Source organism: Chanos chanos, chromosome 3 (assembly GCF_902362185.1).
Source record: "Chanos chanos chromosome 3, fChaCha1.1, whole genome shotgun sequence".
Lineage (NCBI taxonomy): Eukaryota > Metazoa > Chordata > Actinopteri > Gonorynchiformes > Chanidae > Chanos > Chanos chanos.
Genome location: NC_044497.1, coordinates 38,837,530 through 38,863,072, shown reverse-complemented (window position 1 = coordinate 38,863,072; position 25,543 = coordinate 38,837,530). Strand labels below are relative to the sequence as shown.

General features: G+C 41.9%; 1 protein-coding gene across 1 annotated transcript; it reads left to right on the top strand.

The window, feature by feature from the left end:
• Positions 1-902: 902 nt before the first annotated feature.
• pcsk5a (proprotein convertase subtilisin/kexin type 5a) lies at positions 903-23,550 on the top strand. The gene is made up of 38 exons (XM_030767236.1): positions 903-1,001; positions 2,141-2,245; positions 2,519-2,564; positions 2,610-2,677; positions 2,853-2,987; positions 3,319-3,395; positions 3,599-3,687; positions 3,929-4,101; positions 4,628-4,840; positions 7,022-7,122; positions 7,543-7,646; positions 7,814-7,931; positions 8,192-8,380; positions 8,483-8,619; positions 8,802-8,930; positions 9,201-9,303; positions 9,746-9,936; positions 10,363-10,447; positions 10,786-10,889; positions 11,177-11,312; positions 11,603-11,718; positions 12,688-12,790; positions 13,636-13,772; positions 14,226-14,426; positions 14,750-14,818; positions 15,764-15,806; positions 16,079-16,221; positions 16,390-16,593; positions 18,597-18,680; positions 18,832-19,030; positions 19,337-19,551; positions 19,803-20,045; positions 20,223-20,456; positions 20,669-20,843; positions 21,312-21,529; positions 21,876-21,976; positions 22,313-22,514; positions 23,054-23,550. The coding sequence occupies exons 1-38, from the start codon at positions 903-905 to the stop codon at positions 23,548-23,550; spliced, it is 5,586 nt and encodes a 1,861-aa protein (XP_030623096.1).
• Positions 23,551-25,543: the final 1,993 nt, after the last annotated feature.

The window sequence follows — 25,543 nt, the reverse complement described above, 5'->3', positions numbered from 1 at the left end:
ATAACAGATCTTACTTAGGGAAAAATCAAGATGGAAGACAGGGCCAGTTTTAAGAATGTGAACATTATGTAAAGCTGTTTGGATCAAGAGCTTGGTGTATGATGTATCCAGAGACAAATTGAATTAAATATGCAATCCAATGCTGCAGCCAATCTCTTTAAAATCTTGTAGACCCTGAAGACTGAAATGGGAACCACTGCTGTAAAAGAGGTTAGATTTCCTCAGCCTTACAGGAAATTTTAAATAAAATTCATGAATATGAGGACAAGCTATTTAGCTCTGCCAAAAAGATATATAAGGCTATAGAAGTTTAACGGGTTTCTTCTATTACAAGGAATAGTTGATAACGTGAACATTGCGCTCTCTGCTGTACGTGGCAAGTTTTAGATAGCCGATGACAGTTAAGTTATTCCACCATCTTAAACTTGAAAGTTGTATCTGTCTCGAGTAATTTGGTAACGTTTAAGCCTAAGACTGTGCAACTTTTTCCTCGAACATTATTAAAAGTTTTGAAAACAGAACTTATGTATGATCCCAGTGGTCTGACAGTTTTTTGGTTGTTGGTAAATAGACCCGCTGATCTTGACGAAATGGTAACCTGAGACAAGCAGCGCAACATTTGCCGAGTAGACATCATTAGCGAGCTTTTATCCACCTTGTGTACGTCTTCACGAAAACCTTCTACATACTTTTTCCTTGAGAAAACTTGTACGTGTGTAGAGAACAGGTTAACAGAGTTTTTCTTGGGATGCAAAGTAATTGCACGTGAGTAAACAACTGGGCTTTAAGTGTATCAGAAGACTATAATTCTCTGGCATTCACAGATGTCGAGACGCACAATCTTGTCAAATGCGCCTCTGCATTGTGCCATTTGGTTTGGATTTTTATTTTCACTTTGCCAAATGCGATTATATACAAACCGCTGGGTTGTCAAGATAACTGGAGGCCAAGGCACTGCTGACGCATTAGCAGAGAAATATGGATTTTTGAATATGGGTCAGGTAAGTAAATTACCAAATGTGTTTCCAAACGTTATTTATCACTCATTGCTTGTTATCACAGGTATATGCAGTCGGGACCCTGCAGCGGCTTGATTGCTGAATCTGTGCACCATTTAAATACAGTATTTCCCTTTGATTTCAAGACTAGTAGGGTGTAGCGTGCAGTTAGCCTCGTTGTTCGATGTTTAATAACATAGATAATGTTTAAGGGTGAGGTTAAACAGTTTTGACAAGTCAGGGCCACGACTCTTCTATGACTCATATAAAAATATCAGGCACAATTTTCAGTGAGCGTTTGTCTTCGTGATGTACTGAACATCTGACTAATGCAGGGTTTGGCAAGCGCTCTTACAAAGTGTTGCATGGAAACATGTTGGTGTGCACTGAAATTCACACTTTTTTGAAGCACTGTCTCGCTGGGACAATCACTATTGTATAATATATGAAGGTAATTGTGCAAGGTGAGCTGTCAACTCAGGTGGCATACCAGGTCCTCACTGAGTCAACCAGCGCATCAGTAGTAAATATGTGTTCTCTTTCTAAGACATTGTCGCCACACAGGCAAGGAGTTTTATGTTTATATGCAAAATGCTGTTTTTGTATCCCGTTTGAGTCCTTTGAATGCCTTTTGGTTTAGTACACATATTAAAAGTAATTTCATGGCCTATTTTTTTTTTTAGTATATTTATTTTCCTGGAGCTGTACAGCAGCTTATCTGAATGAACATTGTTTTAAGGTGAATATATCACTCTGATCATTGATAGCTGAGTTAAATATTTTATTATTTTAGCTGAAGGTGTATTAAATCTCAGGCCTGTTGTTTGGTTGTGTTCCTCACTATGATAGTTAAGTCATAGTTAAGTCTGTTTGGGCTCAGGACACCATTGTAACGTCATAACACTAGGGTGTCAGAGAGTAATGATCACCCAAAAGCTTTATCTCAGTCCAGCTGAGTACAGGGGTCTCCAGTTACTCCAACTGGTAAAGCTTTCAGCAGGGTAAGGTAACCCTCTCATTTGCTCAGTGGTGTACATCAGTAATGAATACATAATTTATGCCTGCCAATTTGGATTAGTTGAGCTTATACAATGGAGTATTTCAGTCAGACTAATGAATTTTTTTAATGTTTATGTGGGCAGATCGGCAGCCTGGAGGGTTACTACCAGTTCCTTCATCGTGGTACCATGAAACGCTCAACTTTGGCAAGCAGGGGCAACCACAGCCTCGTTGCCATGGAGACAAAGGTAAGAGGATCCCATTGCTCCTGTCACTGACACCCCTCTGAATAGTTAATGACATAGACAACACACCTAGGCACAAACATGCACACCCAGACTCAAACAATCATGCACAGGACTAGGTCAATGAACCTTTAAAATATCAAGAAGTGAAATGATACATCTTCGGTAAAGCTGCATTTAATAATTCATTCTCAGCGCTACATTCTGTAAAGAACGCCTCATACTGTACATCATCATGATGGAAACCCAGCATGGTTCCACTGTTTCCATCTACAGGTGGAGTGGATCCAGCAACAGATGGTCCTGCGGAGGGTAAAACGGAGCAACAGGGCTAGTAATGGCCAGCACCTCCGTGGACATCAGAGAGCTGCCCATTCCAGCCCAACCCACACCCCAGCCTTTAATGACCCTAAATGGGACAGCATGTGGTACATTGTTAGTATCACTCGGAATAAAGTCAATTTTATATCACAGAGCAGACAAAAGTGTAGATCAATTTGAATGTGCCCAGAGACAGAGGAAATGGGCAAGGACAGGAGAATGGTATTGATAATCATTGTAAGTTGTAGAATTATTAAAATACTGTAACGTCTCCACTTCCATACCACAGCATTGTGACCAGAACTGCCTGACAGACATGAATATCAAAGCAGCCTGGAGCCGGGGCTACACTGGACAGGGTGTTGTGGTCTCTATCTTGGATGATGGGATTGAGAGACAGCATCCTGACCTAAAGCAGAACTATGTGAGTTTTGCTATGAGTAGCAATGTCATGACATATGACTATGATAGTCTGAACAAAGCTGTGCAAACTGGTGTGTAAAACGAAAGTTGTGGCCTGAGAGTAACGTCAACAAAAAACCAATCTATACTGATGTAGTGAATAAGGCTAAAAAATTTGGTTCGATTTAGTTTTTCTTTGGGGAGGAAGGAATGTCCTGCGAAGGAATTCTTTTTGAAATCATAATTATATTGTAACTTTAATCATCAGAGCATGCAAGATTAACCTGTGTGATGTAATAATCTAACTCAGTGAAGAAGGCCTGTCAGACTATTATTGTGTGTCTGTCTCGAAGGATCCGCGGGCCAGCTATGATGTTAACGGGAATGACCCTGATCCCACTCCACGATATGATGCTACCAATGAAAACAAGTCAGTTCCATTGCCCTCTGTTAGCACACGTAACCCCTTGTCATTTTAGTCTGGCTGACAGGGAAAAGTCACCTGTGGTCGATTGGAAAATGCTATTTCTGTATGATTTTATGCTTCATATGATACAGAGTGATGGCAGACATGTTTTCAATTGCATTTAGAATTATTCTTTAATTTGATGTTGTTTTCCTCTTATTTTTAAGACATGGAACAAGGTGTGCAGGCGTGGTGGCAGCCTCTGCAAACAACTCATTTTGTATGGTTGGAATTGCCTACAATGCCAGGATAGGTGGTGTGTATGTGTGTATGTTTGTTTGTGTGTGTATATGTGTGTTTGTGTGCGTGAGAGAGAGAGAAAGAGAAGGAGAGGGAGCTCCCTGTGAATGTTTGGAACCTCGTACAATGCCAGGATGTGTGTATGTGTGTGTGTGTATGAGTATTTAAATTTGTGTGTATATTTTTCACCTCATTATCTTTTCACCTTTCTGCTGATGTTGTAAATGACTCTCAAGTCCCACCCTGTGTTTTTTTAGGTGTGCGTATGTTGGACGGTGATATGACAGACATGGTGGAGGCCCAATCGTTGAGCCTCAGGCATCAGTACATTGACATATACAGCTCTAGCTGGGGGCCGGATGATGACGGCAGGACTGTGGACGGCCCTGGGCCCCTCACCCGCCTTGCTCTTGAAAACGGCATCCGCAAAGTTAGTGTCAATGTTTTTATGTGTAACATCTGTAATATGTCTATGGTATTTGCATTCTTTATGAGTCCTCATAATCAGGCACTTATCGTTATTCATTATTTTACACTCATTTATAACCTGGTTTTGCTGGGGTTTTTTCTAGCTGTTTGTGTTCTTTATGCTTACTAATAACCAGGCATTTGTTGTTCACTCTGATGCTTTCTTTATTATTACTTTTGCTCTTTCTTTCGCTTATCTTTCTATCACTGTCTTTACAGACACCCTTTCTCTCTGTCTTCTTTAGTCACGCTTTAGTGCCCACTGAAACTGCTGCTCTGAGTTTTATGTAAGAGTTGCTGCGTTCTTTCAGACTTTGGTTACATTAATGAGGAGGTAATCAGAGGCAAAAAGGAAAAGAATATGCAGAAGCAAACACAAATCTTCATTACATTTTGAAATCAAATTGAAACTGGGAACTGAATTACAGTAGAATGTCTTCTATCAGTGAAATAAACCTGAAATGAAATTCGCCATCTTAAATGTTCAGGGCAGGAAAGGACGTGGCTCCATCTTTGTGTGGGCATCAGGAAATGGGGGCCGCAGTCAGGACCACTGCTCATGTGATGGCTACACCAACAGCATCTACACCATCTCTCTAGTCAGCACCACCCAGAGTGGACGCAAGCCCTGGTATCTGGAGGAGTGCTCCTCCACACTTGCCACAACTTACAGCAGTGGGGAGACCAGTGGCATAGGCATTGTGAGTCATCCTCTGTATTTCCACTGTCAGAGATGGCATCATATTTATGAAGCAAAAATCCACAGAGGTCACCAAATTTCAAATTATACTGCTGACCAGTATGTGGAACATGTGGTAAATCTGGAGGCACATTTACGCATTGCTATATGAATCACATTTGGCGTATGTATATGTAAACAGCCTAAACACTAAATTGACCTGGGAGGATTGGAGACACAGGGATTTTGGCATATTCCGGTATATTTCGGCAAGTTAAGGTTCTGTCAAGTTGGATACGTCAGTGTAGGACAGGCCAGGGCATAATATAGCGTGGCCCTTTTGGAACATTAATATTTTCTCTGAATGCATCTATCTACAGTCACATATCCACAGTTACATTATCTGTCCCTCCTGTATGGAAACCCACCAGTGAAAAAAGCAGTAAGTGGAGGTGGCGGTGGTGCCTTTTCTTTCCCGGCCTTATTCTGGTATCTCACAGTTGAGGCTTATTATCTTTCAATTGCAACATAGTGAGCTGTAATTATGACTTCAGTGTCAGGATAATTACTTAATATTACACAATTACAGAGTTGATATTATAAAATTCCAATTTAATATCTCAAGTGTAGGATTTTGTATCTCACACTTGCTGCATATTGTAATTACAATTTATTATCTAAAAGTTACAACCTATTAAGCAGATCTGCATTACCTTCACAGCTTTGTCTGTAATTAATAGCCTATCCTACTTGCCCTCTAGATGGCACTATAGATCTCTGAATAATTATGCTGCAACCAGTAACGGCTGAGCTGTTGCACTGAGCAATAAAAAGTATACAGTGGCTGGGCAGTTAGCGTTAACAAAACTGAATCAAAGTTAATTATCTGTCTTTGGCGCCGCCCTACAATTCATTAAATAATTTTGTACAAAATTACACCAATTGAAATAAGATGAATGTCAAATCTGTGTTAGGCTAAAGGCTAAACAGAAACACAGCTAAGCTTGACATTCTTTTTAGAAACATCAAGACTCCAAAACTCTTTCACTGCATTATATGCAGCCTGAGATAAAATGTGTAGTGAACCTAGTCAGTTCTGTAATTAGCACAGACTACCATTAATTTATAGAGCTGCATGAAGTCTAGATGTTCTACTTCCATTGCTCAATGCTCTTATTAAGCGGGATATGAAATATTATGTCATAATTTTGAGCAACTAACTTGTACTTATGAGTTAAGGCTCAATTAGGACTCATTATGTTGTAGTAATATGTTCACATACTAATGTTTCACAGTTACATATGAATATCTCAGAATTACATGTTAGTAACTCAGAATTATGACTTAATATCAGACATGTAAGATATTGTGTTGGAATTGTGATATAGTAAGACTCAATATCAAGCCACCAAAATGAGACTACAAAAGAAGAGATCCCACCACCTCCCCCTCATACTTTTTTGCTACTTCATATAATTATGAAAAAGCCTCATAAATAAATTGCAAAACTGCTTATTGATCACTTGAGTTATGCTAAGGAATCTAAATGTGTATCATTTTCTTCACCTCTCCAGTGACTACCATGTGATCACTGGGGAGTGAACTTTCTGTTACACTTCCTTCTATTGCAACACAAATAGCCAAAAATGATGCCCCGCCTTCCAAACTTTACACAGCTGATTAAACATGTATGGCTGGACTGGACAAATACAAACATGCATCAAATCTGTACAAAGGTGTAGCATGTGAAAAACTAGCTACATCTCTTAAAGTGAACACCATATGCTTTGTTTAATACATGCTCTTTAACAAAAGTAATGGTAAAGTAAAGTAATTTAATTTAAAAAATATGACAAATGAGACAGTTCTTTGTCCTTGATCTTTGTCCTTGTGTTGGTTCTTTGTCCAGATGAAGAAGGCTGCACTCCACAATGCACTCACATGTTCAGATGTTGCTCAGTGGTAGACACAAGCATATTATAAAGTTACCAGCTGAAGGAAAAAAACATACATGTCTACAGGACAGTTGTCTATGTTTTCTCAAACACTGGTACAGTAGGTGGTGCAGCAGTGACTGTGTTTATTAGGCTCCTTCAGCCATTGTTAGTGCCACGGTTTTGTCATTAGAATACATATTCACGGTCAGTAATATGAAGTCAGAGTAAGAATGTATTTTCACTGGGTGTGTTTTATGTCGTGTGAGGTGACGACGGACTTACGGCATCAGTGCACTGATGAGCACTCCGGTACCTCAGCCTCTGCCCCAATGGCTGCAGGAATCATCGCCCTCACTCTGGAAGCCAAGTAATGTCACAAGTCTACGCTGATTTTATCTGTAGCCATATAAAATTTCCTTATCAAGATCAATGGAGTAGAGTCAGGTCAGATTTTCCCATATCATTCACTATGCTTTACACAGAAGTCAGCGTGTACTTGTGTGGTACGTAACTATGTGATGTAGAGCAACATTTAAATCAATATACATTGCATCAGTTATATCTTAGTGTAATCTAATTTCCTTTCTGTGTATTTGATCCAGTTTTCTCCTTGACTAGTTCAGTTCTGACGATTTATTGAATATTTGAATGCCCATATTGTCAACCTTTTCACATGAAGAACTCTAGATGTGTTGTTGTTAACCAGGTATTTAGCATGAATGTTTTGCATTAAGGTTCAGTCTAAGTTGCAGGCATTTGACTGCGCCGTGTTGATTTTTGACTACAGTCCATCTCTGACCTGGAGGGATGTGCAGCACATTATTGTGAAAACATCACGTCGCGGTCACCTGAGTGCTCCAGACTGGCAGACCAACGGAGCCGGATATGACGGTATCTGAAATGAAAAAAGACAAGAGTTTAGCACTTCTTCACCAGCGTGATATTGCCGTGTTACTTCTAATTGCTTTAACAACAGTGATTCATTTATAATGTGTTTTCTTATTGATGGCTGGTTAGTGGGTCCCATGTAATGTGCTCTCTGACTGGTTGGTTTACAGTGAGTCACCTGTATGGCTTTGGGTTAATGGATGCAGAAGCCATGGTGAAGGAGGCCGAAGGCTGGAGGCAAGTGCCCTCTCAGCACATCTGTGTGGAGAACACTTTTCAGAACATCAGGTATCTCCCCCACATCATTCAGCTACTTCAGTTCTGCTCAGATCAGTTCAGTCATATTCTTGGGTCAGAGCATGATCATTTACAGTATAAACTTACAGAACTAAAAGCAAAAAAACAGAAATTGCAGTAATAATGTACTCTCTCTCTCTCTGTCTCTTTCTCTTTCTCTCTCTCTCTCTCTCTCTCTCTCTCTGTCTCTTTCTCTTTCTCTCTCTTTGTCTTTCTCAATTTCTCTCTCTCTCTCTCTCTCTCTGTGACAGGATCATTAGCCCAGAGCGAGTGCTCAGGTCAATGTTTAAGTCTACGGGTTGCTCAAGTCATCGTCTGCAGCAGGTGGCATATCTGGAGCATGCCGTTGTACGCATCACCATTACACATCCTCACCGTGGAGACCTGTCCATCACCCTTACCTCACCCTCTGGGACCAAATCCCAGTTGCTAGCTAACAGGTAAGACCACATCATGTTACAGTGCTATGGCTGCCTCATGATAGTGTGCTCAGATGAAAAGTCCTCAGATTGAGCAGTTCTTTTGGTTGTGCTCTGGTCCAGGCCTAATGACCACTCCACTGAAGGCTTTCAGAAGTGGGAGTTTATGACTACACATTGCTGGGGGGAGAGGCCAGCCGGGGAGTGGATACTGGAGATCCGTGACACCCCTTCGTTAAGGAGGAACAGCAAACTCCAAGGTCCTTAACACCAGCAGCACTCGATTTTGTCGTAAAAACACAAAACAAATGAAAACATCTGTCTGAACAGTCTCTCACTAGCTAAGAGTTTGAAACTGCCCTATTCACATCACTAACAAGATTGATCTGAGTGCAAACGTATACTTTGTAATGAAAACATGTTTTCTGATGTTCATTCACAGGTAAACTGATAGAGTGGTCTCTTGTGCTCTATGGCACCTCTGTTCCTCTGTATTCATCCTTACGGCGTGAGCAGCCCCGGTCTGTCAGTGAACCTGTCGAAGACAGTGATGGGGCAGAAGAATACAATGGTGAGTTAGTCAACGGAAACAACCAAACATCTGAGACAGTATTTCATATGAAACGAATATTTAATACAGACGTCATGTCATAATATAGCATCTAGTAATGAGTGAGCTCTCTTTTCCAAAAAACTTTTTTTTAATACATGTGTTGACACCGGGTATACACTTGAGCCACGCCACTTTTTTTTTTAAAACGTCACACCCGTCAGTCACACAGACCACTGGTTTATGGTTTACTGGTTTAAATGTGATTTTCCTCATGTGTGGGCATCTAAGGGCCCTGTGATGCTGAGTGTAGTGAGGAAGGATGTGAAGGGCCAGGACCTTCCGAGTGCATCTCCTGCTTGCACGTCTTCTTAAAGCTCAAGAACAGCACCAGGTTGGTCCAATTTAACATTGCTGTGAACCTATCAGCACACGGAATACGGCTGTAATACAGCCCCCTCTGCTACTGAGACGAGGGTTTTTTATAGATGCCGTGTGCTATTAATGATAATATTTAATCATTCATGGGCTGCTGGCTAACCATCGCTGTTAATTTGTTACCTGAACCACAACCATCCAATCTGAATTAAAGAGTGATCCACGTTTTCAAGAATATGATGTTTCATTGTGACAGAAAATTCACTGAGGGTGTCTAAAATTAGAGCCATGAAACACGTTGAATGTCTCAGATCTCGCCTTGGAAAGTTACTAGCGTTTTGATCTTTGATCTATTCCAGAACTGGCACACTTTAAATAAGCTTCGGTCTTGTTTTTTGTTTTGTAGGAGTTAGATGAGTCTTAGACGTGGGTGTCCACTCTCATATGTTTCTGTGCAGGATGTGTGTGGCGACATGCCCCGCTGGCTTCTGGGCTGATAAGAAGCGCTGTAAGAGATGCTACTCCTCCTGTCTGACCTGTGAGGGCAGCCGCAGCGACCAGTGCACCAGCTGCAGGCCTGGACATCACCTGCACGAGGACACCAGCAGCTGCCTCCCCGGCTGTGCCGATGGATATTACTTCCACATGGGCAAGTCTCTTTTCTGGGACAGTGCTGGAAAACAGAGACACACACTCGATGGCAGAGCACACCAATGTGCTAATAACACTCGCTAAGAATAAAAACAAAAACATGACGAGAATGATTAGCTAAAATTTCCTATTAGATTAGAGACCACATTTATACAAAGTACACAATGCCTTTGAATTTATATTTGAAGCTGATTTGTTTTAACTAGGTCATCTTTGTGTAGTGACTAGTTATACAAATAGTGTAACGTATTGTTGACACGCACCAACTAATAGTCTTTTTTATCATTCAATCTAAGATAATATCATGCTTAATATGGTTATATAGCTATAGATGTCTGTTATTATAGACAAACACGTGGAGCCTTAACCTTGTCATGACCTTAACATTTTAATCCAGTCTGTTCTTCGTTCCTGTTTGTTCCAGAGGAGAATGTTTGCAGGAAGTGTAGTGAGAACTGTGTCAAATGCACCTCTGCTGCCATCTGTACAGAGTGCTCCGATGACACAAGGTGTTGTATCTGTACTTACATAACACTAGAAACTGAATTATCTCAGTGTCTGTACTTATATACAGTAACACTGGAAACTGAATTATCTCAGTGTCTATACTTACGTACTGTAACACTGGAAACTGAATTATCTCAGTGTCTGTACTTATATACAGTAACGCTGGAAACTGAATTGTCTCAGTGTCTGTACTTACCTACAGTAACTCTGGAAGCTGAATTATTTCAATCATGCACTGATAAATAAAGTGTGTGGTGGTTTCTCAGTTCTCTCTCTCTCTCTCTCTCTCTTCTCTCTCTCTCTCTCTCTCTCTCTCTCTCTGTCTCTCTCTCTCACTCAGTTTGTTGGGTAACAGGTGTAAGAAGAGGTGTGAGGAGGGCAGTTATTACAATGAGCAGGATGACTCCTGTGAGCCGTGCCACGCTGCTTGTGCTACCTGTGCAGGTACTGACTGATGTTCTCCCAATACTACACAATAGTCTTTTATGGCTCATATTGTTCTCACTCATGAGTCATGACATTTTACACACAAAACTGCACTAAATGCACACATTATAATGACTCTGGTATGTTGATGTGTGCTTTCAGGATTATGCAGAAGGGTGTGTGTTGTGTGGAAGTCTGTCTTCACCTTTGTAAACAATTCTCACCTGGCTGTGTGTGTGTGTGTGTGTGTGTGTGTGTGTGTTTGTTCGTGTGTGTGTGTGTGTGTGTATGTGGTGCATTTGCAGGTGCTGGTGTACAGTCGTGTAATCGCTGTGCTGAAGGTTATCTGATGGAGGAATGGAAGTGTGTGTCTTCCTGTCGTCCAGGGTTCTATGCTGTACAGCAGAATTACAACATAGGCACGCAGGGCATTTGCAGGAGGTGTGTGTGTGTGTTAGAGAGAGAGAAGTGCATGTTTAAAAAATATGAGAGTGTGTTGATTCATCTCTGTTCATTTGGATATGTTTATGCTTAAAACCCTGAGTTTGTACATGTCTTTGTACGTGAGGCCATATTTTCCTAGTATGTAATACAAATAACAGCACTTGGTCTGTATTTGTTTTCTTCTCGGACTGTAATGTGACCAATCCCTAATCTTGAAGAGGACGCTGTTTTTTTATGGTTTGTAATATGAGATATTTAGGTGTGTGCACCCATGTGTGTGTCTTTAGGTGTGATGCCAGCTGCCTGGCCTGTGTGGGCCCAGGGAAGGGGAACTGCAGTGAGTGTGATGAGGGACACACACTGCGGGATGGCGCGTGTGTGGTTAGCACCGACTGTACAGATGGTGAGTTCATCCTCATGGTGTGGAATCTGAGAAGGAGGCAAAGGGGTTGATTTTAGTCTTTAAACTCATGTCTTTCTACAGACTGCCAGAACAGAGCTTCACATGTTTAGTTCAAAAGCCCCTACTGATAAATGTCGAAGCTTGTTGTAGTGTTGAGGGTGAGGCTGAGACCTGATTGAGTGATTAGTTGGGTTAGTGAGGAACACCTCCTGCGTAATGAACCTGTTTGTCTCCTTCTTTGGCACAGAACTCTCCGGGGGGGCGGGGGGGGGGGGTAGGACAACCTGTATGTGAATTGTTCCCTTGTTTAGGCACCAATGTCACACTTTTATGCCCTTCTCCAGAGACAAAACATGTCGACAATAGTGACGAAAGATGAGATATAGTGGTAATTCCAGTAGGAAACCTCAAAGCATAAAACCATTATGTAAAAAAAAACTGCATTGTTGTGGAGATGGGAACCTTTTTCACAGGCTTCAGCACGCAGAGTCTCCAGTGCAGTGCTGTCACTAGCAAACAGTATAAACAGACAAACATGACAAGCAACAGCTGTTCCCCATCAGCCAATCAGCTCTCTGCTAAACATTTTAATGCTAAACACAGCCTCCATTCACCACATTTACCTTTGGGATTTGGTTTTTTTTTCATTCAGTCTCTGAGTCATGCAAATTGGACCTACTCAGTGACACAGTCACTGCCCACCCCATACTGTACTCATTAGTTGAAGCATTCAAGTGTTCACATGTTTAAATTTCAACAGTCCTGTGCCATCAAAAAGCTTTAACTACAACTAATTGGACTCTGTCATGAGCGGCAAAGTTTTATGAAATTTACATCAAACTTGTAGTTATTTACTACAGCTTTGATGGCTGACAGATAAGATCATGTTTCTGCATTTAATTATTAATTTCTTTCAGTAAATTATATGACATTTATTTGTGTGTGTGTGTGTGTGTGTGTGAACATCAGGAGAGTACCAGGATGAGAATGGGAAATGCCACTCATGTGACGTTACCTGTATGAAGTGCAGAGGTCCACAGAGTGATGACTGTATCAGCTGCCCTTCTTCACGGTGAGAATGTGTGTGGATTACTTATCATACCTCAGAACCCCATTCAGTCTGCTACCATACACTCTCTCACTTGTTACACCTTAAATCACTTAAAATACATGTGATAAGACACAAATAGAAGTCTTATTTTCACAGGCCATCAAAACAATTTCTGTCAGTCACTTTCCCTTTTTATATCTCAAAGTTAGAACAATCAAGTTACACACTGATGGCTGCTGCTGTTGCTGGTTCAGCACCTTGCCATTCAGTTTTACCCTCTCTCCCCACTGAAGTGGTTCATTTTTACTTCAGGTATTAACTCATACTATTCAAAATGACACAGAAGAAAAGCTGAGGGAGGAGCAGGAGCAGGATTGGAAAGAACTGTTCTCTCTGTGTGTGTTTGTATGTGTGTGTGTAAGAACTGTTCTCTGTGTGTGTGTTTGTATGTGTGTGTGTAAGAACTGTTCTCTGTGTGTGTTTGTATGTGTGTGTGTTAACTCCCCTGAGAAGTGCTATTCCAAGAAGCTCCTGGGACACTGATTTGTAGGGATTATGAAAGATTATTCTTACTCTATGGATCCTACATTGACTGTCTTATTTATCATGATAAAAGTGAGACACTGGCCTCACGTGTTTTGAGGGTATTGTATCCTGTGAAGAAACTGGTTACCAAGTGAAGTGTCACCAGTGTCTGATGGATGTCAAAGGAAGGGACAGTGTTCCAGGGGAAGTAATTTATCTCTTATTACCATAGAGCTGACCTAACATAGGCACTGCAGTGCTAAGTGGTGGCATACCAGCTCAGTGAAATACTGCTCTGACAGTAGCTGAAAACATGAAACACTGCACTCTCTTTTGCTCAGCTGGCTGGAGGATGGACGCTGTGTGAGCAGGTGCTCTGAGGGGAAGTACCAGTCTAACGGGCAGTGCCACCTGTGTGACCACACCTGTGCCCAGTGTGAGGATGCTGGCCCTGCTAACTGCACCAGCTGTGACACTGGTAGGCGCGCTCTTAATCAGTAGCAGCATTGCTACGGGATGGCAATCTTTGTTTCCGAGTAAAGTGTACAGACCTGGTTTTTTGTTCAGAATACATGGGCACATGGGCAATCTGCAATCACGGTGTTTTAGATGCGTTTAATGCCTTCAGGCCCTGGTTCTACAAGATACCTCTGAATGTTCAGTACAAGTACTTTTACTGTGTGTGTGCGTGTAGGTGTGTGCGTGTGTGTGGGTGTGAGTGTGTGTGTGTGTGTTTGTTTGTGAGTGAGTGTACAACATTTGGGCAGTCTAGGTTGATATATGTCTGAGAGGTTGTTTCCACCATGTTTTTGCACATACTGGTGTTGAAACAAGTAACTGAAGCAATTTTCTTTGTCTTTTTGGTGTTTGTTTGTGTATGTGTATGTTTATTTTGGGGTAATGTGTGCGTGTATGTGCACACACACTGGAGATAAATTTGGGCATGACCGGTATCTCTTTGAGGGAGAGTGTGTCTCTGCCTGTCCTGAGGCGTATTCACACACCACGCTGAAGACATGTGAGCCATGCCCTGAAAACTGCCAAGTCTGCTCCTCCCCCACAAACTGCCTCAAATGCACCTCCTCCTTCTACCTCAACCATGGAACATGTGAACCACTGGAGTGTGGAGAGGGTATGGCTTTTCATGGTCATTTATACCTTACTTTAGCACCCTTTAACAGTTTTAACATTATATCCCAAGTGTATCTTTAAGTCTGATTTTGGTCAGTGTTTTTTTGGACTGTTTATTTTCGGTTGACCTGTTGGTACATAGGAACAAATATTGGTTAATTTAGCTGGGGTAAAAATGTTTTTCACGCATATAGAAATGATTTAGTGGATGTTAAATGGATTAACATACAAAATATGTGCCTGCTCGTGTGTGTGCACTCATGCATGTGTGTGTGTGTGTGTGTGTTTGTGTGTTTGTGTGTGTGTGTGTGTGTGTGTGTGTAGGTGAAGTGGAGGATCCCGACTATGATGAATGTATGCCATGTGAAGAGGGCTGTAAGAAGTGTGTCCTGTGTAAGTGTCCTTTAAGATGATGGGTGTTTTTAGATTGTTATGTGTTTTTAGATTATTACAGTATTCTTAGAATATTAGGTATTCTGTGAGATTATTAGAGTGTTAGAGTGTTCCTTAGATTAAGTAACCCTTGAGATTATTTTCTCCCAAGCCTCTCTGTCTACTCTCCCATGCTTGTGAAATAATGTACGAGATCATGAATAGCAATGGAAGCCTGGAAAATTATATCATCATATTATATTTGCTCAACCACTTACCTGTTGTTAATAATGCATGTAATGCATTTTAAATCATGGTATAATCCAGCTGCCACTGTCTGCTATGAGTAAGATTGGATTGATGTGAAATATAGCACAGGTTTTTATACCACACACACCAATTAAGAGTCTACTGCTCTAATTGGCCTGATCAGTCCTCCTCAGATCAGGAAAGGAAGCAATCGGGGGCATGAATCCTGTGTACTCAGATTTAACATCTGATTCTCTACCAGTTCAGATAAGAAGACTTTGTGAGAGATTGGCTTTGACCTCAGAATCAATATACATGCAGTAATATAGTCTGTGACTGAAAGGACTAATTCAGTCTCAGCTATCTCTTTTCTGACTTGGAATTGTGTGATTTGTTAAGATATTCATTTGAGGCAATGAGATTTTTCCTCTCTGAAATGTTGCTGTCTAGTGAATGTATCTGAACACCCTTCTCACTACCTTGAGAAAACTCATTTAGCTCAGCATTCTATGGAGAGCTGAACAAGAGGAGTTTCTGCCTGAGAGAACTGAAACTTCAGATTAAAAGCTTGACATGTCAGTCTCACACTGTAGCTCTTTACGTGTTTGTGATTTCCCTGCATGTACCAGAGTACTGACAGCAAGCAGTCTGAGAGGATGAAGCTGTGTTTTGTGTTTCGTGTTTCATTTTCTAAATGTGTATCTTTCCTTCTCATAGACAATCCCAAACACTGTCTGTCCTGTATCGATGGCTACTACAAGTAAGGGTCATCTAAATGTTCTGAGAGATCTGTCTGCTTTGTGTAATGAATGTTAGGGAGGGTATGCGTTTACATATATGAGTGTGCTTACGTGTATTAATTCATGTATCTGTGCATGCTTATGTTTGGTTTTGGGAATAAAAGAGATGAGGAGAGAGTGGGAGGAAAATAGAAACATTATGTTGTCTTCACTGAGCTTTGAGAAGAATTTCTTTTTAATTGATGTTTTTTGTGCATATATGTATATTTGTGCGTGCGTGTGTGTGTTTTAGGTTTGAAGAGAGCTGCTATAAGTTCTGCCCTGCGAAGACATACAGTGTTGAGGGGAACATGAGCTGTGTGGCCTGTGAGCACCACTGTGTCAGCTGCGACCAAGACGAGTGTTACTGGTGTGAGGCCGACCACTTCTTATCAGGTACAACCTTGTGTGTGTGTGTGTGTGTGTGAATTTCGGACCAAGATGTCAGTCCAACAGAGTCAGTCCAGAGGAAACGGATTTTGTTAAGAATTTTAATATTACGTACCTTTTCAAACTAGTTCTTTGTTGAAGAAAAATATCAATCCAGTGACACTTTTACTTTAGATGGGGAATGTGTGCGTGAGTGTGAGGAGGGTTTCTATGGTGACGAGGACTCTCAGGAGTGTGAGAGATGTCACGAGGACTGCCGAATGTGCAGCGGACCAGAACATGACGACTGTGACAGCTGCCATGAGGGTGTACAGCGGCTGGAAAGTGGAGAGTGTGGGTATGAGGAAGAGAGCTGTCCCCCCAAGAGCTACCTCACTGGTGAGATTAACAACACCATCAGTGTCGATGAGTTATACCTCACTGGTGAGATTAACAACACCATCAGTGTCGATGAGATATACCTCACTGGTGAGATTAACAACACCGTCAGTGTCGATGAGTTATACCTCACTGGTGAGATTAACAACACTGTCAGTGTCGATGAGTTATACCTCACTGGTGAGATTAACAACACTGTCAGTGTCGATGAGTTATACCTCACTGGTGAGATTAACAACACTGTCAGTGTCGATGAGTTATACCTCACTGGTGAGATTAACAACACTGTCAGTGTCGATGAGTTATACCTCACTGGTGAGATTAACAACACTGTCAGTGTCGATGAGTTATACCTCACTGGTGAGATTAACAACACCATCAGTGTCGATGAGTTATACCATACTGGTGAGATTAACAACACTATCAGTGGTCACAATGTATAACTAACTGGCATGATTAACAGATAAATTAATCAAGCCCTTGTTGAAAGCCACTGGTCAGAGCCATGTTTAGATGCTGACAGTGTCTTGCACTTATGACGGTCATCAGTAATGGTTATACCACTTGACCTCTGTGGTATAAGTGGTTTGTATGAGTGGTGTGGTATAAGTGGTGTTATATGAGTGGTGTGGTATAAGTGGTGTTGTATGAGTGGTGTGGTATAAGTGGTGTGGTATAAGTGGTGTTGTATGAGTGGTGTGGTATAAGTGGTGTTGTATAAGTAGTGTGGTATGAGTGATGTGGTATAAGTGGTGCGGTATAAGTGATGCTGTATAAATGGTGTTGTATAAGTGGTGTGGTATAAGTGGTGTTGTATGAGTGGTGTGGTATAAGTGACGTGGTATGAGTGGTGTTGTATGAGTGGTGTTATATGAGTGGTGTGGTATAAGTGGTGCGGTATAAGTGGTGTGGTATAAGTGGTGTGGTATAAGTGGTGCTGTATAAGTGGTGTTGTATAAATGGTGTTGTATAAGTGGTGTGGTATAAGTGGTGTGGTATAAGTGGTGTGGTATAAGTGGTGCGGTATAAGTGGTGCGGTATAAGTGGTGCGGTATAAGTGGTGTGGTATAAGTGGTGCTGTATAAGTGGTGTGGTATAAGTGGTGCGGTATAAGTGGTGTGGTATAAGTGGTGTGGTATAAGTGGTGCGGTATAAGTGGTGCGGTATAAGTGGTGTGGTATAAGTGGTGTGGTATAAGTGGTGTTGTATAAGTGGTGTTGTATAAATGGTGTTGTATAAGTGGTGTGGTATAAGTGGTGTGGTATAAGTGGTGTGGTATAAGTGGTGCGGTATAAGTGGTGCGGTATAAGTGGTGTGGTATAAGTGGTGTGGTATAAGTGGTGTTGTATAAGTGGTGTTGTATAAGTGGTGCTGTATAAGTGGTGTGGTATAAGTGGTGTGGTATAAGTGGTGCTGTATAAGTGGTGTGGTATAAGTGGTGCGGTATAAGTGGTGCGGTATAAGTGGTGCGGTATAAGTGGTGTGGTATAAGTGGTGTGGTATAAGTGGTGCTGTATAAGTGGTGTGGTATAAGTGGTGTGGTATAAGTGGTGCGGTATAAGTGGTGCTGTATAAGTGGTGTGGTATAAGTGGTGCGGTATAAGTGGTGCTGTATAAGTGGTGTTGTATAAGTGGTGTTGTATAAGTGGTGTGGTATAAGTGATGCTGTATAAATGGTGTTGTATAAGTGGTGTGGTATAAGTGGTGTTGTATGAGTGGTGTGGTATAAGTGACGTGGTATGAGTGGTGTTGTATGAGTGGTGTTATATGAGTGGTGTGGTATAAGTGGTGCTGTATAAGTGGTGTGGTATAAGTGGTGTGGTATAAGTGGTGCGGTATAAGTGGTGTGGTATAAGTGGTGCTGTATAAGTGGTGTTGTATAAATGGTGTTGTATAAGTGGTGTGGTATAAGTGGTGTTATATGAGTGGTGTGGTATAAGTGGTGTGGTATAAGTGGTATGACTGATGTGTTGTATCTTGTCCTTTACACTCCTGTGTGACAGATGACGGGGAATGTGAGTCATGTCACAGCTCGTGTGAGACTTGCTGGGGAAAACTGAGGAGTCAGTGCCACAGCTGTATTAAAGGTTTGAGTGCCTGTGTGATCTCTTAAAACCCATTTAAAGGGTTCGTTCAGCTCTTAATATTTTATTTTAAAGCTGAAACAGTTTTGTTGTTTTAATCACCATGAGACTGACGTATTCCTCCATGTCCTAACCCATTATGTTCATCTGTCAGGTCGGTACTTGAGCTCAGAGCACATGTGTGTGGCACGCTGCCCAGTGGGCACCTTTGGCAGTAAAACAAGTGGGCAGTGTGAGCCATGCTCACAAGGTTGTGCCCAGTGCCAGGACGATCAACGCTGCCTCCGATGTCATCCAGGATATGTCACACCCCTCTACCTGAAGAGGGGGCAGTGTGTTAGTGAATGCATAAGGTTAGGTTATTATAGGATCACACAGCCAATATGTACATTCACTCTTATGCATTTGTGTTTTTGCCAGCAGCAGGTGCTTCTTATCAAAGTGACTATAACCAATGAATACTGTTTGTCATTGAGCAAATATGTTTTATCAGTGTATTTAATGACTACTGTAAAATGTGATTGTGTAATACTGTTGAAATCTTTGATTGTTTATTTGTGTGTGTGTGTGCGTGTGTGTGTGTGTGTGTGTGTATGTGTGTGTGTGTGTGTGTGTGTGTGTGTGTGTATGTGTGTGTGTGTGTGCGCGTGTGCATGCAGAGGTTACCTTGCTGGGCAGGTATGCCAGAGCTGTGCAGTAGGTTGTGCGTCGTGTGAGAGGAACGCCACACACTGTCTCAGCTGTGACGAACCGTTCGTGTTGCACAAACACAAGTGTGTGGAGGCCTGTCCTTCTGCACACACACTCAGAGATGGCGAGTGTGTGCATTGCCCTAAGGCCTGCTCAGAGTGCTCTGAACAAGGAGCTTGCACAGGTGAGAGAGAAAGAGAGGGACAGAGAAAAAGAGAGGAACAGAGAGAGAGAGAGAGGGACAGAGTGAGAAGGAGAAAGAGAGTGAGGTTCACTGCTGTACTGTGGCATGAAGTGTTATCATTTAAAGAAACAAGTGATTGATAGTCTAAAAAAAATGTAAACATGTTGCATGATTAACACATGAAGACAAGAAACTTTGTGCTGTCTTACTCTCTGCTTCTCTACCCCCCCCCCCCCCCAATCCCCTTACAGCCTGTGAGGAAGATGCATTCCTGCATGCTGGTCAGTGTGTGACAGTGTGTCCAGATGGTTTTTATAAGGACTATGGGCAGGGTGTGTGTGAGCGCTGTCACTCCAGCTGTAAGCTGTGCTATGGATCAGACCCTGATAATTGTCATGCCTGTGCTGAGTCTGACACCATCCTGCGAGATGGAGCATGTGTGTCTGCCTGCCCCCCACACACGTACAGAGACAGCAGGTCTGGAGAGTGTATGGGTAAGCAACCACATTCATACATACATTCCGCCAGTTATTACTAAATTTGACTGTCACTTAAATCAAATATTAATGTATCAGAGTCCTAACTGCGTTATGAAAGTGTCATAACACTACATTACACCTTCTCTGTGCTCCTGCCCTCTCATTCCTGTCCCATCATGAACTTTTCCTCAGTTTGTGACAGCTCCTGCCTCACGTGCTCTGGGCCCCACGACACCTCCTGCACCAGCTGCAGGGAGGGGCTGAGGACAGACACGCATGGGCGTTGTGTCACCCCCACCACGTGCCCTTCCCATCACTACGCTGACAGGGACGGAGAGTGTCACCTGTGTCACAAATACTGCTACCAGTGCTCTGGACCCGAAAAGAGCCAATGCCTGAGCTGCAACCAGAACCACTTCTTACTGAGTGAGTCACACTAACACATCGACAGTTTGTTTTCTCATTGGCACCAATTAAAAAAATTGTATGTACTGTCCGTCCTGATTAGTAATTACTGTAGTCGTGAAAACGTGAGAGTGATGAGGATTGAATATGTTGGGAGACTTTTTGCGCTGTGGTACTGAGAGAGTCAATAGGTACCCAGTCAGCACTAGTCAGAGTTCTGCCTATGCTCGCAGATGGCACGTGTGTGGACATATGCCCCATGGGCACATTTGCGGGTGACGCCCAGAGCTGTGATCCGTGCCACCCTAACTGCCAGTCCTGCATCGGGCACCACAGCCATGAGTGTCTTATCTGCAGACCTCATCTCTTCAGAGAGGGAAAGGAGTGTGTGGAGACCTGCCAGACTGGGTAACAACAGAGATAGTTAAACTGCCTCTCTACATGACATGACAAAGATCGTCATTAGGTAGTTAAAAAATAAAGACACTGCTTGGGAAGCCAAGGTGGGGCTTGTATTTTAAGTACAGTGTGATCTGTTGATCCATATTTTCATCCGCAATACCTCACACAGTTGGACATGTACATACCTTTGAAACACAAACAAGACATACTGATGCCTAATTAATTACCTGTATTTTGCTGAGCTGCCGAAGAGAAACAATGTGGTCACTCTTATGTATGTGTATAAATACAGTCTGACCATCAACAATTAACAAAACATGCAAAATGTCTTAAAATTGTTTTTGCAAATGAATACACCTCCTTTTGACTCTCGTTGGCTTCAGAGAAGTTGCCTCGTTTAGAACAAACATAATTATTCACTTGATACGTGATATCGCTTCTCATGGCCACTGTTGACACTGTCTGATATCTTAGTCACTATGGAGACGTGGAGTCCCGTGTGTGTGAGAGGTGTCATGCCAGCTGCGGGGAGTGTTTGAGAGGTGGGCCGGAGGGGTGTGTGAGCTGCAGAGATGGGAAACTGTTTATCAGGGGACAGGGCCGGTGTGTGTCCTCCTGCCCCTTTGGCTATTACCAAGACCATCACCACAGGACCTGTGAACTGTGCCACCCCAGCTGCCAAACATGTTCGGGTACAAACGCCTTAAACACCTAAGTCATTATTTCAAAATAATATGTAAGAGAAAATTCACAGTCTGTGGTGTAACACCCATTAAAGGAACCCAAACCCTTTTTGTAGAGATAGAGATATTTAAAATATAGATGAAAACTTATAGATGTTCACTTTTAAATTTTACTTCTTGATTCTGTTAAGACTGCATTTGTTTGTCTGATTATCTGTTTGTGTGTTTGTCTGTTGCTATGAAATCTCTGAGGGACTTAGAGATAAAGAATAGAACTTTGTTAACTTAGAGAAAGTCGTCGCTAAAGAATTTGGTGAGGTATCAGTGAATGAACTGGACTTTCTCTCCTGAACAGGGAAAGGTGCTGATTCATGTGACTCCTGTCACGTGGGATACACTCTCTCAGCTGGTGCCTGTGAGTCCCTGTGCATCATGGGAGAATATCACGTGTCTCAGGTAACCAGACATTGTTTGAAAACAAAAGTAGAAAGCTCTGCTAAATTCCTCTTGCTTTAAAAGATGCTTTTTTTAAAGTATTCATTTTAATTCAGTCTGACTTTACAAACTGTCGGTGACTTCTGATCCTTGTTTATATTCAGATGTTCAATTTTTGAATGTTGTTGGCTGCAGTATTTTTCAGGAGTCCTAATCAAGCAATGAATGGCTTGCCAGGATATATTTAAATTCACTGCTGCAGCTAAGCACCTTACTCTACTGAGCTTTGGTGACAGTGGGGCATGTGTGTTGAGAACGTAAAATGGGTTTTTAATTTCCTCCTGTTTGCTTGTGAAGGGTGACGGATACACGTGTGAGCCATGCGATGATTCCTGTATGATGTGTAAAGGGCCTGGACCACACAATTGCACTGAATGCCCAGCTGAGAGCATCCTCACCACTGGGGGGCGCTGCTTGCCTTGCTGCAGGAATGATCAGTCTGAAGAAGGAGACACTACAACAGCGCAACAGGAATGCTGCAACTGTACTGAGAGCAGAGGTACAAGACCTCTCTAACATAGAGACAGTAATAAAGACTGAGTTGCCTCAGACTAGCTTTGTGTGGTCTTACATACAAAAGACATACAAAACATAAGAGGTTTATTAGAGTATGAACAAACTGACATTAAGTAAGAAACAATTACAGGACCTGTATGTTTGCCTAAGGGTCTGTTGATTTAGTTGATTTATTTGGCTTTTGAATACAGAAGAGGCCCGAAAAGTATACATATATAATTCTGATGAACCAAATGAGCACCTAAGAGATTTAGCTGAGTTATTATGTACAGCATACATTATCATATACTCTAACCCAGGGGTGGGCAAATCCAGTCCTGGAGGGCCATGGTCCTGCTGTTTTTCTTGTCAACCAACTAAATACAGTCTCTGATTGGCTGAAGAGCATGCACACCTGTTTTCAAAGTGAAAATCAACAGGTAGCTAAGAGGTGAAGACAAAAACCGGCAGGACACCTGCCCTCCAGGACTGGATTTGCCCACCCCTGCTCTAACCACTCTTAACTCTTCATCACTCTTAAAGGTGAGTGTGTCCTCAGCACCAACTTCGCTTTCCGTAATCACGAGGAAGAGGATGAGCCCTCGGGTAACTTGGCGCTCTTCATTACCACCTGCATTATGCTTCTGTTGGGCCTGTCTGCTGTGGTCTTCCTCATCAAGCGCTCCTGCTCCAAGCGGCCCACGCCCGATACCGCCATCAGCCGCGGCTACGAGAAACTGGGCAGCGGTCATCACAGTGGCGGCCACCACGGTGGTCTGACATCATCCTCTTCCTCCACATATGGTGGGCAGACTAGCGGCTCAAGCTCCGGACGATTCCGCGAGGAACAGTTGGTAGACCTCAGTGATCGGTCTTCAGGGCGAATCAATGCTGTAGATGATGATGACGACGACGATGATGAAGACATTGTGTACATGGGGCAGGATGGTACGGTCTACCGTAAGTTCAGGTACGGGCAGCTTAATGAGGAACAGGAGGACGAGTTAGAATACGATGATGAGAGCTACTCATTCCGGTAGAATGTTCCGTCAGTTTCTCCCACACTCTTCTCCGCTCGTAGGAAAAAGGAGTCTTTCTTGTTTTTTGAGTCTAGTGAAATGTGAGATGATTTCCTCATTAGTTGGCTCACTTTCCAGAGAATGACATCCAGCTGACATTAACACTACCATGACACATCTTGCTGCATTCCTCGATCAAACTGATGTGCAGTCATGAGATAACATCACCTTAGGAAAGTCTATACTATTGTGTTTATTGTCGTTTCTTCACTTTAGCTCTCAAACCATTATCCCACTAATTTGGAGTGTTACAGAGAGGTTACATTACCACCTCAGCCTAGGCCGAATCTCCTCTCTAGTCTAGCTGTCATTTTCTTTAACTTGCATCTTATTCTTTACGTATTTAAAGATAAAAAAAATACTTTCACTTTACACTGGGAGCTGAATTGTAATAGTTTTGCAAATTTCACATTAAACATTTGCATATAAATAAACGTTGAGAATGAGCATAAAAGACCATCAAATAATAAGAGAAGCAAAACCCTGCAAGAATGTTGCATAGCCTCAGAAGTGTGCGTAGGCTGTGCATGATCTCAGGTGTGCACAGATACATGTACACTTTATACAGCTGGTTTTGTATATATGCATGGTTTATAAATGTGGCTCCAGGTATCAACTTTGTCAGTGCAAAGAAAGAATAAACTCAACCAGAGATGCACTCAGCAAGTCTTGCAGTTCTGGAGATCTTACCAGTTTTCCTCTGTTTTAATTTGTAAGTGTGAAACAGGATGTTTCATTGGGTGATAATATGTGAATGATATCTGTATGATATTAATATCTGTAATGGCTGCAGTGATGGCTGTTGTACTGTTGCCTTATTAGGACTGGTTACCTTTTGTTTGCAGTAATGATTTTTGTTGTTGTGAAAGTGTAGCTTTCATTGATGTATTTTAATAAAATTTGAATGAAATTTGACTACCAGTGGCTGGCTGACTCTAGTGACACAAGCCTATTGGAAGGAGGACCAGATCAACAGATGACAAGATGAAAATTTGTTGAAAGCTGGAGTTGAATGAATTGGGTGTGTACAGTATTTATACTTTGCTCACCTACACTACAGATCAAACCTTGAAACCCAAAAATCAAAGAAATGTCCACAGCAACAGCTACTGTTTGGAAAGAATACAAACTGAATTATATCTTTGAGAGACAACTAAAACAGAACATCTTGTACTCCTTTAAGCTGTTATATGGTATGCTAAGCTTATTTCAGTTTCTTGCCATTTCAGTTGCTTTTTAGTCAGAGCAAGACAATTTCACTATTTCTAAATATTTGTGGACACTCATTTTAGGCATAGAGATAATTACCAGATTCTAAGACAGAAGTCCTACATGTGGGCTAATCCTGCTGTTAAGGGAGTATTGTGTCATAACATAGAAAACCTATTACATCTTACTGGATTGTGCAGCAGAAATCTGTAAATACTAACTGTAAAATGAATGATAAAGGAATACAAAATAGCCTTAAACTAGATTTGAATTAGATTTATTGATATATTCTGCCATTATTTTAAAACATATGTTTTCACACACAGACTGCTGCAGAAGGCCTCTGGGTAAAGGCATTCATTTCACCCATTTCTCACCTCAACGTCAGTTCAGTCTAAGGGACCAGATATAATCTGCTACCAAACATGCAGTGACACACACACACACACACACACACACACACACACACACACACTCACACTTACACATACAGACAGGACATGTATATTGTGCTTTACAGCGATCTTTTCTCCGTCTCCCTTTGAGGTCATTTTCCTGTCAACAGGTCGGTGAGAGACAAAAGACGTGAGTACGCAAATCACAGCCGCACAAGTTAAACACACACATACACACACACATACACACACATACAGAGAAGTATTTGGAGAGATAAGGAAGCCAAAGTCATCTTAGCTAGCAGGCCCTCAAATCTGACAAAAAACTTGATTGTTTTTTACTTGTTTTG

Bases quoted from the DNA above. Each gene is read 5' to 3' on its own strand.
- pcsk5a (XM_030767236.1), top strand. From the start codon at position 903: ATGCGATTATATACAAACCGCTGGGTTGTCAAGATAACTGGAGGCCAA. The intron at 13,773-14,225 runs GTAGGCGCGCTC...CACACACTGGAG, and splicing joins CTGCACCAGCTGTGACACTG to ATAAATTTGGGCATGACCGG. The intron at 14,427-14,749 runs GTATGGCTTTTC...GTGTGTGTGTAG, and splicing joins ACCACTGGAGTGTGGAGAGG to GTGAAGTGGAGGATCCCGAC.